At 40.7% G+C, this 16075-nt stretch overlaps 1 protein-coding gene across 4 annotated transcripts in view; it reads left to right on the top strand.

Annotated features, from left to right (window-relative positions):
* CTNNBIP1 (catenin beta interacting protein 1) overlaps positions 1–16075 on the top strand; it is a 61342-nt gene that overhangs the window by 18457 nt on the left and 26810 nt on the right. For 3 of the 4 annotated variants that reach the window (XM_084651578.1, XM_084651577.1, XM_084651579.1), the window contains 3 exons: positions 5395–5490; positions 12053–12174; positions 14022–14112. In XM_084651578.1, the coding sequence (XP_084507704.1) occupies positions 12079–12174; positions 14022–14112 (187 nt within the window). In that variant the 5' untranslated portion in view covers positions 5395–5490; positions 12053–12078. The remainder of the gene's footprint in view (positions 1–5394; positions 5491–12052; positions 12175–14021; positions 14113–16075) is intronic. The other variant, XM_084651580.1, reaches the window with a different exon arrangement.

A 16075-nucleotide genomic window follows, 5' to 3' on the forward strand; every position in this document is an offset into this window, starting at 1 on the left:
TTACTCTGTCACTTTCTTCCCCTCTTTGGGTGGTTGAGGAAGGTACTTTTTTCTTTCTCTTGGGACAGAGACAGCACATGCACATAGATTGGTTTGGTATGGAGACAGGAGGGATCAGAACTTGGATGGCAGGCTGCCTCTGCTCTGCCCAGTGTACATGTTGGGCCTTGCAGGACAGAAAGCGTTCCTGTGATCCTCACTCTGCCTCATGTATTCACTCTGTACTTCAGGCAGAATGAGGAATGTAGTACTGAAGTGAAGGGCAGTTATGCATTTGTCCACTGGTCAACTTTATTTGCCATTTGGGAGAGGGTGAGAACATTTTCAAGCTTGAAACTGTTGCTTTGGCAAAACTGTGCAGGCGGCCTTAGATGTAGCCTTCAGATCTTCCTCGTTTATTATTCTGTTTTGTGCATCATATTAAAAATAAATGAGAAGTAACTGTCACTCCCTGCGAGTGTCAAACAAGCTTTATGCTTTCCAGAAGAAATTAGATGCACAGCTTTGTGAAAGTGTTCACTGTGTTTCAGACTAAAATTGCTATTGAAATAATTGGACTTAGTTTCCTTCTTGTAAGAGGTACTGGCTGATGGCATTGGAGAATGAAGACCTTTGTTTAGCCACAGAGTAGATACAACATGGGCATTGGAAATGAAAGTTTTTCCATTTGCCTTGGGAGCCTCTCACCCTGACCTAGAGAGAACACCTCCAGGTGTGACAAGGCAGTTCATTCTTGATGGCCCATCCAGTTCTTGGCACCTCAGCTGTGACTGCTACTGAGGATTTCAGTGGCGGTCATTTCTGGGATGTGGACACTTGATCACTAGGAACTGGGTTGAGAATCCAGTCTAACTTCACGTAGGCCAGCGAACATGTCAGGTCCTCGCTGTGATTGCATATAACTCTGGATTCAGTTCTAACCTAGATGTCAAAGGCTCAATCTAGGCTTGGAAGGTTTAGATTTTTATCTTTGTGAAATTAATTGAAAAAGACAATTTTCAATTATCTTGTACATTTTTATATTTATTATTTCACTAGCAGGGAAAAATATTTTGTTGAAGATATCATTTTAATAAAAAGCAGTCAAGAACAATAACTGATTAAGAAGTGTAGATTTGATTTTCATCACATTTTGTATACAGAAAACAATCCCCCCTTATTAACCTTTCCACCCCCAAAATAGTTTAGAATGTTTTCTATTTTTTTTCTTTGCTTTTGGGGTGAAGGGGGATATGGGCAATTACCCCCACTAATTAGATATTAATCCTTCCAAATCTATCTTTATCCCATTCAATCCTTTGAGCTGCCTAGTCCCCAGTTAAGTTTGATTAGACATCAGGACTCCTGTGGTACAATATACGACACAGTCCATGTTTATCTGTCTGCATGTCTTCCGAAGAGATGTTGGAAACCCTGCTTAAAATATTAACTTTACAGAGTACTGTTTTTGATGTGTGGTATGAAAATATCTGGCAAAAATAAGAAAAGCAAACTAAGCTACTGTGTTTAACCAATAAATATTCGGGTCCAGAAGTGCAGTGACCAAAGTTTAATTGTGATTAGTGGGGTGTGAACTTATTGTTGGTGTGTGTGTTTTTGATGCTGATAAAGTATCAGCACTGCTACTAAACTCCCAAGCTGCTGCAACCTGGTGGATAATATCTCAGACTCCTGATTTCAATTTGCAGTTTTTATTATGTTGTCATAATTCAGTGATATTGCTAATGTTTTTCTGGTTTAAAATGTGTTTCTCCTTTCAACCAGTGTGATTTTGTTGTTCAGTTGAAAACTTTATTTGATCTAGCTTTATTTACTGGGAAGTATTATGATCCAGCTAATAGGGTGTGAGCGAGACAATTGGTACTATTTCCAGTTCTGCTGTGGACTTGGGCTGTGACCTCAGGTGCATCATTTTGCTTTACTTTTGTTTTACTAACTGTAAAACAAATTGCTCACCTGTGTGGAAAATCACTTGAGATTTATGGGTGTAAAGCACTTTATGAAAGTGGCATTATTTGATAGAGAACTGTCCTCTGGAGAGGACAATAAAGGGATGGGATGAATTCCAGATGCCTAGAAAATGTTGGCATGGGAAGAGTTTCCATTCTGTCATCTGGTCCTGCTAACCAACCTGAACTCTGCATTGTGGAATCTGTCAGACATGAAGTGTAGAATAAAAGGCCCAGCATAACCTTAACTGTTAAGTCTTTTTGGAAACATATGAGTAAGCTTGGGGGTAGAGGAATTTTGAGTGTAAACCAGAAAAATGGCTGTATGCTCTTCCACATTCTATCGGCAATGAAATTCAATGCATTTGGTTACTCTTATCCACACCTGCAGTAGCATAAAGTAAGAATGAGGCTTTGGATAGATCTTTCAGCCAAAGAGAAATTAGAAGCTTGCCTTAAAAGTGATGTTGACTGGCAAGAGAAGCTCTGAACAGCTGTTTTCAGTACCTGTGAAATCGCAGAGATGCTTCTGTGGAGGGGGATGAACCTAGATGAACCCCCACAGTATGTAATCTGTTAACTGAAGCAGTTGTCATATGATTATAGACCTACCCATAGGGTCAAGTAATTAGAATGGACTTTGAGCAAAATGCACAGCCTTCTGACCTTTCCTAGTCTGCACGTCTGCTGACCCACAACTCCCACAAAAAACGTAAAATAGCATAGTTCTGAGCTAGTATTCTTAATTGAACCAGATAATTACCCAACCTCAAGAATGCCCCTGGGATAGATCATTGTGGAGCAGATGGATCTACTGGGACATTTAAGATGGTGAGCAAAGCTACGTGCCCTGATGGTAGCTCAGCTGTTCCTCAGCTGTTTTGCTGAGCGTGTTCTCTCATATTTTGGACCTCAGTTGTCATCTTCCCTCCCACCCCCAAAATATCCTGTTGCAGAATATTTTTAGATCATATTTCTTAGGGTCCATTAAAGATGAACATTCGGGATTCTTAGTTTAAAAAATGTGAGAGGCAGCATTGCCCAGTGGTTAGAGCAGGGACTTAGGGTATCCTGGTTCTATTTGTGGCTCTACCATGAGTTGCTATGTGATCTTGGACCAGTCAGTGGACGTCTTGGGACTTAGTGTCTTCACCCCACCTCTTAAAGGACAGTGAAATCCCAGTTTGTTTATTCCAGTTACCCTGTGCCCTTTGTAGCAGAAGTAGTGATTATTTACAGAGTACTTACCCCAGCCTTTCTAGCTCAGCGGTTCTCAGTCTGTGGGTCAGGACCCCATTTAAATGGGGTCACCAGGGCTGGCATTAGACTTACTAGGGACCGAAGCATGAATCCCACTGCCTCGGGCCGAAGCCTGAGCCCCACCGTCTGGGGCTGAAGCTCAAGGGCTTCAGGGATTCAGCTTCAATCCTGCATGGAGGCTACAGGCCCCCTACTTGGGACTGAAGCCTTTGGGTTTAAACTTTGGACCCCCCTCCCCCCCACCTGGTGCACCTTGGGTTTTGGCTTTGGCTCCTCTGCTCCCCCGCCCAGGGTGGTGGGGTCAGCAGGCTCAGCCTTTTGTCCCCTCTCCTGGGATCATGTAGTAATTTTTGTTGCCAGAAGGCGTTCAGGGTGCAACAAAGTTTGAGAACCCCTGTGGGGAGTGGAAAAATGGAACTAACCAGGATTGCATCGCTTGCACAGTGCTGCTGCTTCTGAGTACACTTGTTCTGAAAGCTGGTCTCCATGGTTAAACTCTTCTGTCTAACTGTGCTGTAATTTTTATCCAGACCAAATTCCAATCTGCAGTTAAGTTCAGGTGGGATTTGTAGTTTGTGAGATACAACATTTTCCTGGCCAGGAAAATGTTGTATGTCTTTTCTCTGAGTTACTTGATAATGGATTATTTGATAAATGGAGCTTATATGCATAGACAGATTGCCATTACTTATAGCTTTTTGGAAGGGTCTGGCATTTTAATGGTAAGTGTGAGAGTGCTATTGTTGGCTGTTAATAGAAATTAGTGCACTTCAGAAGTGGTTAGTTCCTGTGCTTTCATCTTTTTTTGAAGGAAGGAGTTCCCACAGTTCCATGTGTATGTAATGATGGAGGGTGTGATGCCTTTGAAGTCTATAAAAATGAAAAGAGCAATTAGTTACTGTAAATGGTTCTGTTGTCAGTGCTGTAGGTGATCGGTCATTGGGCTGTATTGCATTTTAGGGGGTTAGAAAAGTGGGAACTAATGAGTGAAGGAGAAAGGTAAGGCTTAAATAGTCCTTTCATAACAGACATTTTTTCTCTTCTGGAGAGGCGCAATGAATGTCTTTTAAAGCAGTTGGTATAGCTCTTCCTAGGAGGGGCCACTGTAGAGTGCTGTGGGTGAAGCTTGCAGTTATTGCAGCCCTGGTCTCTCTTGGACAAAGTTGGTGTAATTGTTCAGGAGATCTCAGGCATTCCAGGCGTAACCCTCTCCCAGCATGGAATGGTGCAGGGCACTGACAGGGAGAAACTCTGAGCTACTCCAATTTTGCCTTCACCTCCTGATTGAAAATAACAAGTGTGTATCTCTACACTTAACCAAGAACCCTGGTCTCCATGCTGGAGGTTTCATTTCAGTGGGTAGTGCAGGTGTGTACAAATTGGCTCTTCTAATCAGAGGGTTTGAATTAAAACCTGGCCCTTTGTATGGTAATGATGATTGAGATGCTTCAAGTTGTGGAGCTGTCCTGAACAGAAGCTGTTCACACTGTTTTGCCATATTATGTGAAAGGTTCGATGACCAGTAATCTCACTTGAGCTAGCCCTGATGTGTTTGAACTCTGGTGACCAGCGATTGTCGCTTAGGGAACCTACTCAACCTCTAGTTCCTAATGGTAATTATAAAATAGGTTTAGAAATACCCACATCTTGATCAATCAAATAATGTAATCCATATGTGACAAGCCAATGTTTAAAGTTTCTTTTTGAAACATTAATTACGCTGCAAAAGAAGCAAGCATTTTTAATTAATCATTCAAATGCCATATGCATAATTGAAAACATAAATTTTGGCCATAAGCACTATATTTTCTACCCCACCTTGAATTTTTAAGTGATGAATCATGCTTGTTTTTACCCAGAGGAGGTTACACCTGGTTATTCTGCTGCACTGTTACTGGCTTGTTCAAAGAGACGGGTCTTGGGTTGAAACCTCCCCCAACTCCCCAAGAAAACAAGACTTAAGTGTATCCTGATCACCAGGAATGTACTTAGTGATTCATTTTTATCCTTAATCGCTTACTGAAATAAGTATATAAGCAGTATTATACAGATTTCTGCTTCACGTAGCTTGTCTTCAGTTTTACAAATGTTGGCTAGATGCAGTGGTATAAGACTCTGAAAAAAAATTTAATTGTCTTTCTGTTTTTCAGTTTATATATTTCTCTTTAATATTTTATCTTCACAGGGTACTTTCATCTCACTTTTTCCCAGTTGTGATCATTAATCAGGACTGAGCGCTTGGGTTATCTAATCCTGTGTGGTTTATTTTTTTTAGAAGCAGGTAAGTTGTATTGTGTTGTATGTAATATGCTTACATCTTTAAAAAGGGAACCTGGGGTGAGGGGCAGAATTCCATCATGTTGAACCCTATTGACTCTCACATGGTTCATGAGTAAGTTTGGGATCTTTAGACCCACAGCACAGCCCTCTGCCTGTCTGCCACTTGAGCTAACAGAATAACTGATGGTAGTAAAAAGCTGTTATTCACTTTAGACCAGCCACTAGAATAAGATGAGACACAGATGGCCAGTTGGATTCACAACTTATTTATTAGAAAGCAAAGGAATCCTGACTTGGGAAACATGGGTTTGATTCCGGGCTCTTAAGGGGAGTGTGCTCTAGTTATAAAAAGAAAAGGAGTACTTGTGACACCTTACAGACTAACCAATTTATTTGAGCATAAGCTTTCGTGAGCTACAGCTCACTTCATCCGATGAAATAGTCTCTAAGGTGCCACAAGTACTCCTTTTCTTTTTGCGACTACAGACTAACACGGCTGCGACTCTGAAATCTAGTTGTTATAAACTCTCTGCTCCTGTGAACGTGCGTACCCCCTACCTTTCTAGCTCTTGCTCTGTTTCCCTTTTGTTTCTAATTTTCCTGCATTCAAGTCAGGCAGCTTCTTCCTTCACCACACTGCATAGGCAGCAGCTGGGGAGGGTGGACAGGGAAGAGAGCACAGTGACTGTCTTCCTGGTCTTAGTTCCAGTGCCCAGCACCAAAGCAGGCCCTAGCAGCCAGGAGGGAACAGATCCAGGAAAAAATCTGCTCAGCCCCTGCAGCCCTAGAATGGAGAATACTTTATTACTCTGGGTAGAGGGGGTGGAGTAGTGCTTGCGCAATTTGGTTGATGCCTAAGAGCTGTGTGGGGATGGAGCATGCTCAGTGAAGACAAAAATCTTAAGAAAACTTAGCTGCCAAACTCTTAACAAGCCGCTCTGAGCATTTGCACGCTGTGATTTTTAGGAGCTTATAACTTGGTCCAAGTTTGGCCAGATTTCATGGGGACAACAAAAGGCACATACCCCTAACGCTATGGGCAATCCCCTGCCAAATTTCAAGTCACTGCTCCAATGCTTGGAGGCACTACAACTTCTTGATGAAACAGTTGTAAGAATTTTAATAGGCAAAACAACATATTTTCTTTTAACCTCATTCTTGGAAATGGCTCAACAATTTTAGCTGATACTTAAAAAAAAAAAATGAATCAGACTTAGGCAAATAGCTGGCATGGAAGACTTTGGCATGAATGTCTAAAATTTTACAGACCTATAAGCAACTGAAAAAAGGGTCTTACAATGGAAAGTGTTAGGTATGGCTGTAGTTAAGATTCATCCAGGCAGGGTTGTTAGGCAGAGTCAGAATTGCTTCCTATTGTTAAATATAAAGTCAGTTGTACTACTAGAGAAATAGCTTATTTTTTATTTAAAAGAACAACCACACAATTACTTTATGAACATAAAAAAAAAAAAACCTAAGAGGGCTAATATCTAAAATATTGGACTAACCGAATTGCTGAAATTTCTTTAGTAGAAGTTCAGTTATGGAGTCCCAAACTTGCCTCTCCACAGAAAATCAGTCCATTGAAGACCAATGAATAACATGAGAGCTAACATTTTGTAAAATTCTAATTTAGGTGTCTTAGCCAACTACATCAAGGTAAAATCCTAGTGTCCTGCCTACACTAGACTTTTACAACATTACCTGTCTTGTAAAAATGCATCTTTTTTTCTCAGTGTTGTCATGGCCTAATAGATATCACTGTTAAGGAATTGTTTTTGATACTCAGCTTAAATTTTCCTTTGCTCAGTTTCATCCCATGACTCTTCAACATGCCCTCGTGGTTCACCTCAAACAATTCCTCTCTTGGCTTAGATAAAATGGATATTGTGTTCTGGCACCATTCTCCCCCATGCTTATTTGTTGCTAAACCAGGCTCTGTTTAGTTTTTCCCTTTTATCACTTTTGATGCTTTTTAAATTCTATATATATTTTTTTACCGTTTGAGGCAAGTTAAGTGACATGCTCTACTGTGTAAATGGTCTCTCAAGTGCAGAACAAATCTAGAGATAACACTGTTAGATTGTTTACCTTTGATTCAGTTCTGAATTTTGGGAGTCTTAAAACTTGGGGTGTGATTGTTTATAATTACTCCAGCACAACCACTTGTGAACAGGAAAACTCATTTATGGCATTGGGTTGGAAGTGTTTTTGCTACACTTCTTTTTAATCCTTAATATCAAACCATCTCAATTTCTCTGCTTCAAACGTATAGAATGGTTTCAGAGTAACAGCCATGTTAGTCTGTATTCGCAAAAAGAAAAGGAGTACTTGTGGCACCTTAGAGACTAACCAATTTATTTGAGCATAAGCTTTCAATCCGATGAAGTGAGCTGTAGTTCACGAAAGCTTATGCTCAAATAAATTGGTTAGTCTCTAAGGTGCCACAAGTACTCCTTGTCTTTAAACGTATAGAATGTTTGTTTGAATTCTAAATTTAGACGTTTGAAATGGTGTATTCCTAACAATTCTTTTGGTTTTCGTCCTTGATCTTAGTATGTTTTTCTCCTCATTTCCCTCAATCTTCTTCCTGTTCCTTTTCATCCTATTCTATTTTTTCTCCCTGTTTTGTTTCCTTTGTCCTCTCTCAGGTTGGGGTAAAGTAAAGAGGAGTTGTCACCCGTCCACGGTTAAAGATAAACTGAAGTGTGGGGGATTTCTCTAGGTGGGAGAGTGGGGCAGAAGTGGCATCTCCCTGATGTTTGTCTATGGTGCCACCTACTGGTAGATAATTTATGTAATTTTCTACAAATTTAATATGCTTGAGTGTTAGCATTTGTTGGCATTTTTTGGCTTTTGTGGGGAGATTAAACTCCTTTAATTTTTGGAAGATTTCTTGCTTTCTCCCCCAGTGAAACATCTGATTTACCCATTCATGGGTTCAGATTATGAAGGGACACTTGATAACCTGGGGAGATGAAGCCTCTTTCTGTGCTGACATGCTACAAGCTTGCTCTGTCGTCGTCTTCCAGGTTATTGGTATATGAAGTGAATGAAATTGGCCCCATGTTGATCCTTTGAAGGTCTTGCTTGTTTTTCTCTTCTCAAACTACTGACCCACATTAGGTCTCTGGATTCTGAACCAGTCAATCTATTGATGCTTGTTCCTGTACTTGCTGCACTGGTAGATGGGTGTTTGATAGCCCTTTAAAGTAACGTAGCATCCATAAAGCCAAGCACAATATTCTGAAATCTAACCTGCTGAGAATCTGAGTGGTTCAAATGTCAAAGTGCAGAATAAAGCCTTTTACAAAAAGGGTCCAAAATCAGTAACCGGAGAAGAGAAAAGAAATGTGGGTGTGTGACATGTTTCCAGAATGTTTTTTAAAAAGTGAATTAATATAAAGGTACAGCAGTTAAGATGGCATTTGGTTCTGGATCTCATCCTAGCCAGTTAAGATGTCATCCATGAATTTCCAAAGATATCCGATATCTGTACTTTTTAAGATCAATGATGTGAAGATCAGACTTGTTTCAAAATCATGTTAGTTTGTAGGATCAAGTATTGTGGTCTCTCCTATGATTATAGCAGGTGGGCTTTCCAGTCCGCAAATTATTGCATTTCTGTCATTTATTTATTTATTAATTACTTGTAACTGAATCCGAATGGCTTGAATTTATTAGTTAGGCAGCAGGTATGTTGATTCTTAATTTGTGCCATTGCTCAGCTGCACTGCTGTTAGCTCCTGTGGCCTTACAGTATGACTGACTTGTGTAGTTTGGAGAAGCTGAGACAGCAAAAATGAGTGTCAGCTGGCTCACCCACACAGCAGTGCAATGCTCATGCTATTCTACAACTTCAACTCTCTGCAAAACCCTTCCTTTTAATAGAGCTTTCCAACCATAAATACAAAATGAAGGCGAAAGGAATGGGGCAAAAAAATTTCAAAGTGAGGCTCTTCGAGTTCTAGAAGTATGAAGAGCAGAAGACTGTGTGAAGCCCATTATGGGTCTTGTAGTACAAATCTTACCTGTGCAGTGCTTTGATGCACACTGCAGATAACTGTCCATCCAGATTAGGCATCTAGGTGGGATAAAGTGGGAGAAACTTGTGCTGCTGCTATCTGCTTTTTCACAGGATAAATAGGATTGAATCTCCTTGGCTGCCAATCCAGCGCCTTTCACTAGTGTTAAAATCACCTCTTTGCACTGTTATGCAGTGGAGAGTGATTCAGAACTACTTGCACACTTTTTTCACAGTGTCATATGGATCGGTTAATTAGTATAAATGCTTTAATTAGATTGTTGCCTGTCTCATCACATGCTTATTTAGTCTCCATTGCTCACTTTCTTTTCACAGTTCAGAACAGTGGAATGTGTGGCATTTCACTATAAAGTTACTCACATTTTTAGTGGAAAAACTATTCTACCTTTTTAAGAGAAGAAATTATAATTTTTTTATGTTATTGGATTGTGTTTGTTTTTCTGCACTCTCCGAAAGCATCTGTTGACTCCATTATAAACGAAGTCAAGATTGCATATTTACCAGTTACTGGCTGTCAAACATAGCCATCTACATCAAAATTAGCACAATGCAGAACCTCCCACTGGGAACTTTTTCAAGTAGTGTTGGTGAAATTTTAGCTAAATATCAGGCCTGCATTTTACTAGCACCTTGGCAGTACTGAAATAAAGTGGGTGGTGAGGTTTCTCTGTTACAGCTACTGCTTAAGTTTGAGTAATTACTGAAAGAAAAGGAGTACTTGTGGCACCTTAGAGACTAACCAATTTATTTGAGCATAAGCTTTCGTGAGCTACAGCTCACTTCATCGGATGCATACTGTGGAAACTGCAGAAGACATTATATACACAGAGACCATGAAACAATACCTCCTCCCACCCCACTCTCCTGCTGGTAATAGCTTATCTAAAGTGATCACTCTCCTTACAATGTGTATGATAATCAAGTTGGGCCATTTCCAGCACAAATCCAGGTTTTCTCACCCTCCCCCGCCTTCCAAAAACCACACACACAAACTCACTCTCCTGCTGGTAATAGCTTATCCAAAGTGACCACTCTCTTTCCAATGTGTATGATAATCAAGGTGGGCCATTTCCAGCACAAATCCAGGTTTTCTCACCACCACCCCCCCCTTCCAAAAACCACACACACAAACTCACTCCCCTGCTGGTAATAGCTTATCCAAAGTGACCACTCTCCTTACAATGTGTATGAAAATCAAGGTGGGCCATTTCCAGCATAAATCCAGGTCTTCTCACCCCCCCCCCCCCCCACAAACTCACTCCAATGAAGTGAGCTGTAGCTCACGAAAGCTTATGCTCAAATAAATTGGTTAGTCTCTAAGGTGCCACAAGTACTCCTTTTCTTTTTGCGAATACAGACTAACATGGCTGTTACTCTGAAACCAATAATTACTGAGTCATCCAGGAATGCCAATATGTAACCTGAACTCTTTCCATGTCCTAATTACTTTTCCTCTTTAAAAGTTATAATCAAGGAGAATAGGAGAAGTCTGACTTGCTTAAAATAAATAAATAAATAAAAAAGCTTGTCTAAACCTGGTGCTCCAAAGTCTTTAGCAGTAGTGCCTTGATGAGTCTGATGTGTTCCCTGGATTACTGAAACCTGCCAGGAATCATAAGGCTGACAACTCAGCACAGGGCTGAATTTGGAGCGTGAAAACTAACTGCAGAAGGTAGGACTGAGGACGTCTGCTAGATATGCAGTGTGGAGCAATACCAGGCTTGCATTTCCATGAAGGAATTCCCTGGAGGGGATTAAGTTTCTGTGGTGCACAGGTCTGGAGCTGGTGCACAGTAGCTGTTAGTTTCCTAGTCTATTTTGTGAGTGAATATTGTGTGAAGCATCTTAATTTTCAGAACATCTTGTAGTTAAGAATTTACTGAACCTTGACTCTGAATGAACTGACATGCAGTGTGTGTATTCATAGTAGTTGTGGATTATAATTGAAAACATTTAGTCTGTGGGTTGATAAAAATGCCAGATTATGGAATTTAAGCAATTTCCACCTACTCCTGCAACAAAATGGAGGGCTACTGTGAGCACACACACACTGGATGTAAATCTCCAACTGCTATTTCCATAAAACGCTTCCTTGCCCTCAGTCATGAGGTCAGTAGATGAGCTTTTTTCTATCATGGTATCTCTGCCCGTATAATTTAATCCCACATACTTGGTGTGAGGGGATACCTAGCTACTCTGTGCCCTTCCCCAACCACAGTCAGTGGTGCAAGTATTATGGGGGTGCAAACTCTGCTCAGCCAGCTCCTGCTGCCAGATTTGTGATGGGTTTATTTTCCAAATCCACTGTCTGGTTTGCTTTTTACAATGGAATGACTTGGGCCTCTTCCTGCCTGTCAGAAGTTAGATTACCAAACCATCCCAGCCTAGTTGTCAAACCAACTTATGAAGTATTTTGACCTATGGTGAAAAATAGGTGTTTTGGAAATAGAACTCTCCAGTTATGCATATCAAACCATAACTATCAGTTCACTTCATTCTGGTTTTGTTACATCTGCAGGAGTCCCAGGAGCTGGGAGGAGGGGAATGAACCGTGAGGGCGTCCCCGGGAAGAGTCCGGAGGAGATGTACATCCAACAGAAAGTGAGAGTTCTGCTCATGCTTAGGAAGATGGGATCAAATGTAAGTTTAATGGAGTTCTGAAAAAGTATCAGAACTTAACCGCCACCTTCTTCCACCCCGTCATGGAATTTGTGGCCAACTGGGATGTTCCCATTCCCTGTCGCCAGGGTTAAACGCCGTCAAATTCTTTTAAGATGTGTGGAGGGGCCACTTGCTCTGGAATTCACTCTTGCAGCACACATTTTGGTCATGCCTATAGTACAGGGAGTACAGCAGCATAGCTATGGCATTGTAACTATGCCAGCATAACCCCCTAGTGGAGACACAGTTTATAGCAGCAGAAGGGGTTTTTCATCATTGTAGGAACAATGCCTATCTGAGCAATGGCTGCTAGGTCAACAGAAGCATTCTTCCATCAGTGTGGCTGCATCGACTTAGAGCATTAGGTCAGCATAGCTAGGCTGCTCAAGGTGTGGACTTTTCACACTCCGAGTATCGTAGCTATGTCGATTTAAATTTGAGCAGGCCACAGTGGCCTTCAGTGCATGAGGGCTTGTCTACATGGTGCTTTAGCTCGAACCAGAGGGGTGTTCATTTTAGTGTGAACTAGCATTTTGTTCACTAACTGGCCTATGTGGATCCTGTTGGTGTGCACAAAAAGTTTCCCTAGTGCGAGTTAATGTAGTACTGTTTGAAATGGGACTACATTAATGCACACTAGGGAACTTGTAGTGCACAGCAGCAGGGCAGGGTCCATACAGGCCAATTACTCTGCACTGGCATATCACAGACTAAAAGTGACACTTCTCTAGTGGGGAATAAAGCACCATGTAGACAAGCCCTAACTTTCTTTTATTTCTGAAATAACGTTAATTGGCATGGGCAGGGGATGGTCTGTTTTTTTGCCAAATTGTTTTGGCCACTGTTGATTTATCCAGAGATGAAGCTTAGGCCAAAAATAAATTGTGAAGTGTGCAGTGGTTGAAATCGGGCCTGAACTTTTGCTGTCTTTTTTTTGTACACACCAAGTTTTCTAAATACTGTAATAAACTAGAAAATTAAAGGAAGTAATTATTGATGGTAGCTCTGAAGCCAATCTGCAAGTGGATGGATTCGTGCATCGGCCACTGTTGCTCTATGGCATTATATGAGCTGGGATTGGATGAGATTCTAGGGGTACTGCTAACTGACCCAAGGTCTAAGTGCATGTAGAGATCACTGATTCTAGCACTAGAAGAGCAGGGCTGCTGTGAATATAGACATGGCTCATGCACCCAAGTTTGTATAAATAGGTTTATAGTTTTCATAATTTTTTAGGGAATTCATATAGTATTTGTAAAATTAAAAATTGTAGATGAAGTGGGTCTGATTTAAAAAAAAGATCTGGATTGTGGGATTCTGTATTGATTGGGTCCCACTGATTTCTATGTACAATTCACTCAGTTAACAAATAAAAAGAAGTCCCTTCTAAGAGCAGCACCACAAATTTGCTGTGGGCTCTAATGTTCAAGTTAAGTTCTTTCCATCTTGCATGTCATCAGCAGTAGTAGGGTACTCATATTAGAGGTCAGAAAATGCCTTCAGGTATACTGTACAATTAACCTCAATTAGGTTTGCGCAGTGAGGATATAAATCTGAAGACGTAGAGGAAAGGAAAAGTCACTCCATCCATCCTTGTGATAGTTCACTTTTCAAGTGAGTATGGGTTGTGGGATTGTACTCTCTGCTTTTGAAGTGTAAGAGTCTGAAAAATCAGAATATGGTAGCAAGGAAGGAGTTGGGTCCAATTGGAGTTAGATGCTTTAAATGAATTAAAATTGTACATGGACTGATATGGAGAAGGCACTGGTATTTGTCAATAGTCTGTTTCCTGCTATTCATCCTTTCATTTTTTGCACATTTCCCAGTTGACTGCCAGTGAAGAGGAATTCTTGCGGACGTATGCAGGTGTAGTGAATAGCCAACTTAGCCAGCTTCCTCAGCACTCTATTGATCAGGGTGAGTACCAGCAAAGGGGAAGATTTACCAGTGCTTTCAATCTGTACAGCAGTTTTTCCTGTTTGAAAAGGGCTTTCACACAGCAACACTGGAAAGAAAAAAATGTCTTTAAAAAGAGAAAAATGACTAAGTCCCCCCTGACACCCCCACACCCCAATTGGCAAAACTACTTTATAGAGGGGAGGTATAGTACCTGAAACTAGTTTTAACTCATTTCCAGCTAATGCTGTTCCTGAGGCATTTTGGTCTGATGCATATTTTTGGATGTTGTACATGTTGAACAAAAAGGAAACCTTAATTCAGATACAATGATCGACCATCAGAAAGAGCATGCATCTGTCTCTCCATGTCTCTCTGTCAATGGCTAGATAAGTGATCTGACCTTGTCTCAAATAAGGGAGACGTCACTTGAATTGATAAGAACTGCAGAAGGGTTTGCAGCCCACAGAAAACTGGCCATTGTCATAATTTGGTGCATCTTCATTCTCTGAAGAGGCAAAAGCTGAATGATCTTTGCTGCATGGAAAGAACTGTCACATTTTGCTTGTCGTTCATGACACTGCATATTCTGGTGGATTCATTTGCCCTGTGCCTGCCAGGCTTCTAATGTCGACTTAATCTTTGAGCATAATCTCGGTAAGCATTGAGTTAGGTACCTGTATTTGGGTAATTACATTCCACCTACATAAATCCTTCCTGTAGGCTGAGAGATACACAGTTCATTTTTTGACGTAAACTGTGGAGGAGTGTTGCCGTGCACTGTTAAACAGATGGCTGCATCTCAGTGATGAGTGAAGTGAATCCTGGATGTATTTGGTATCTTTTAGGATGAGCAGTTTTATAATAAATAGTATTGTTCTTTGCAGTGTTGTGATAGCCTTGTTGGTCCCAGGATATGAGAGAGACACACAAGGTGAGACCTGTCAGAGAGCTCTATAGATCTCTCAAGCTTGTCTCTTTTGCCCACAGAAGTTGGCTCAATAAAAGATATTACCTCACCCACCTTGTCTCTGTCAATATTATTCATGACTACTTAGAACACTGAAAGCCAAATTCTCCCAATTGACTGTAGGCCATGACCGCCCAATACTTTCTATTCATTCATATAACTGTATTTGTTTTTCTTCTTTTGGGGCTGTAGTTGAATTTCAGGCATGTGTGGGGCACCCAACATCTCTGAACCTGCATTTACCATACATGCTGTGGCTCATCTGCCTGCGCTAGCTGTGGTCTGAATTTTGTCACTATCTCTCTAGCTGGGAATGATCTGTGGACTATGTTATATGTGTTAAAGTGCACAAACTGCAGTCCTCCTTTCTGGAAAGATAGAAAGGAGATATCTTACCAGAACATGAGCTCAACGCTTCTTTGTTCATCCCCATTCCTAAGGAAGTGCTAGCACATCGTGAGTTGCCTTCTCTCACTGACCATTTTACCTTTCTCAAAGTCGTGTGCAAGGCTTCTCTGGTTGTAATAATCTTGCAGAAAGATTTTCCCTTTAAATTGACAGTGTCAAGTAGTGTATGCCCAGAATGGTAGTGCTTCTCTTCTCCAGCCTACTCCAGAAAAAAGGGGTGAAAGATGTTCACAGAACAATAATGAATGGAAATACTTCATGACTTTTTAATTAAAAACTTCTTTAGTGGGGAATTTAAATATTTTCTCTAGTGATGCAAACTCAAACGCAGCAGTATGGCACTTGTGCAAGAATATCAGCAGGAAAGTGATTAAACAAAGTCAAACAATAAAGTGTGTAAAAAGTAAATGAGTCTATAATTTTCAGTTTTGGGTAAGCTAAGGTGTGACTAGAAGAATAGGTAAATTGTTTGGAATGTGGACCCTCTTTTAGTTGTGTTTATCTAATAACTAACACAGAGGTCTTAGATTACAGCGGTACATATAAATATAAAAACAGGTATAGGAAATGCTTTAGAAGGGGTACTAGGAAGATGTATAATTTAAT

Source organism: Lepidochelys olivacea (assembly GCF_965140295.1).
Source record: "Lepidochelys olivacea isolate rLepOli2 genome assembly, chromosome: 18".
NCBI lineage: Eukaryota > Metazoa > Chordata > Testudines > Cheloniidae > Lepidochelys > Lepidochelys olivacea.